This window comes from Ovis canadensis, chromosome 7 (genome assembly GCF_042477335.2).
Source record: "Ovis canadensis isolate MfBH-ARS-UI-01 breed Bighorn chromosome 7, ARS-UI_OviCan_v2, whole genome shotgun sequence".
Taxonomy (NCBI): Eukaryota; Metazoa; Chordata; class Mammalia; order Artiodactyla; family Bovidae; genus Ovis; species Ovis canadensis.
Window position 1 is genome coordinate 37,741,598 of NC_091251.1, and position 2,078 is coordinate 37,743,675.

The following is a 2,078-nucleotide window of genomic DNA, read 5'->3' on the forward strand; positions in this document are numbered from 1 at the left end:
TATTTCAACTGAATAGTACATACTCACATTCTTCTACTAACAGTAATAAAGAAAACTATTCTCTCTCACTTAAGTGCTGCTACAATAGTAGCTTTAGTTCTTGTCTTGGAAAGGAATGGATTAGACTATAGGATCTTATTGCTCTTTACCTCTTTTGTATGCTATGATTTTTTGTAAGATAACAAATTTAAAAAATGTATCCTGGAAAATTTGTATTGTGACCTGTTGTTTGTTGACAGGCTCTCCCTTGGGCATCGTGCTGGTATCAGAGAAAGAAGGAGATTGGGAGAATGTAGTAAAGAATTGGGAGCTTCCCAGGTGGCTTAGTAGTAAAGAATCTGCCTGCCAAAAAGGAGATGTGGGTTTGATCCCTAGGTTGGGAAGATCCCCTGGAGAAGGAAATGGCAGACTACAATCCATAGGGTTGCAAAAGAGACATGGCTTTGCGAAGAACAACAATAAGGAATTGAGACTGAGAGAGTGTAATGAAGTTGTGTAGTTCAAGGCAGGAGTGGCTACATAAGCAATGCTTCACCAGGGATACAGCTGGAACCTACCTCTAAATGATGGGGAAAGTAGAGTTATTGTTGGAAACTGGTGACCAGCTTGGAGTCAGAGCAATACAAGGACACCAAGTCAGAGGAGGACAATAAGAGAAAACAGAGAGCAAGGCAGAGAGTTAGCAGGCAGAAAATGGGAATTCCACAAAAGTTTGTGTTGGTGGATGAGGAGAAAAGTGTGAAATTCCAAGCAAGCTGCTAAGTCTCAAGCACAGTACAACCACCAAAATGCAAAGATCTTGATATTTGGAGTTACATTGTATCTCAATCAGGAAATTTTTCCTATGGCTCAAGAAGGCAGGAATCCCAAGAAGGTACAGGACAGTAGATTCTGAGAGTGGACCACAATGCTGTAGGAGCACATGGCTGAATGGGAATAAGACTGTAGCTTTGAGAAAGGTGATTTGTCTGTTTTAAATCTAGAGGGAAACGTTCAGTGTTTTCCCAGGATATTGGAAAGGGTTGAAACATTGTTTATAACTGAAGTGGTGAATATGTCAGATATTCGTAGGGAGACAACAACGTGGGTCTAGATGTGAGAAATTATAATAACAATAAACTCTGCTTCTTTCTGTACTGCAGGCAGAGAGGATGAAGAATGAGAACAGTACTGAGGTGACAGAATTCATCCTTGCTGGTCTGACCCAGTCTCAAAATATTCAGCTCCTGGTGTTTGCCCTAGTCTTAATTTTCTACCTCATCATCCTCCCTGGAAATTTCCTCATCATCCTCACTATCAGATCAGACCCTGGTCTCACAGCCCCCCTCTACTTCTTCCTGGGCAACCTGGCCTTTCTGGATGCATCCTACTCCTTCATTGTGGCTCCCAGGATGCTGGTGGACTTCCTCTCTGACAAGAAGGTGATCTCCTATAGAGGCTGCATCACTCAGCTCTTCTTCTTGCATTTCCTTGGAGGAGGGGAGGGATTACTCCTTGTCGTGATGGCCTTTGACCGCTACATTGCCATCTGTCATCCTTTACACTATTCGACTGTCATGAACCCTAGAACCTGCTATGCCTTGCTGTTGGCTCTGTGGCTTGGAGGCTTTGTTCATTCCATTATCCAAGTGGCCCTCATCCTCCGCTTGCCCTTCTGTGGTCCAAACCGACTGGATAACTTCTTCTGTGATGTGCCTCAGGTCATCAAGCTGGCCTGCACGGACACCTTCATGGTGGAGCTCCTGATGGTCTTCAACAGTGGCCTGATGACCCTGCTGTGCTTTCTGGGCCTTCTGGCCTCCTATGCAGTCATCCTCTGCCGTGTACATGGTTCCTCTTCTGAGGGGAAGAGCAAGGCCGTGTCCACATGCACCACCCACATCATCGTTATATTTCTCATGTTTGGGCCTGGCATCTTTATCTACACCCGCCCCTTCAGAGCCTTCCCAGCTGACAAGGTGGTTTCTCTCTTCCACACAGTGATCTTTCCTCTGTTAAACCCTGTGATTTATACTCTTCGCAACCAGGAAGTAAAAGCATCTGTGAAAAGGCTGTTTAGTCAGCGCTTAGCCTGTTAA

At 44.8% G+C, this 2,078-nt stretch overlaps 1 protein-coding gene across 1 annotated transcript; it reads left to right on the top strand.

The window, feature by feature from the left end:
* Positions 1 to 1,139: 1,139 nt before the first annotated feature.
* On the top strand, positions 1,140 to 2,078 carry LOC138444106 (olfactory receptor 4N2). Its single transcript, XM_069597434.1, has one exon. The coding sequence runs from the start codon at positions 1,152 to 1,154 to the stop codon at positions 2,076 to 2,078; it is 927 nt and encodes a 308-aa protein (XP_069453535.1). The 5' UTR covers positions 1,140 to 1,151.

Coding starts and splice junctions, on each gene's coding strand:
- LOC138444106 (XM_069597434.1), top strand. CDS start 1,152: ATGAAGAATGAGAACAGTACTGAGGTGACAGAATTCATCCTTGCTGGT.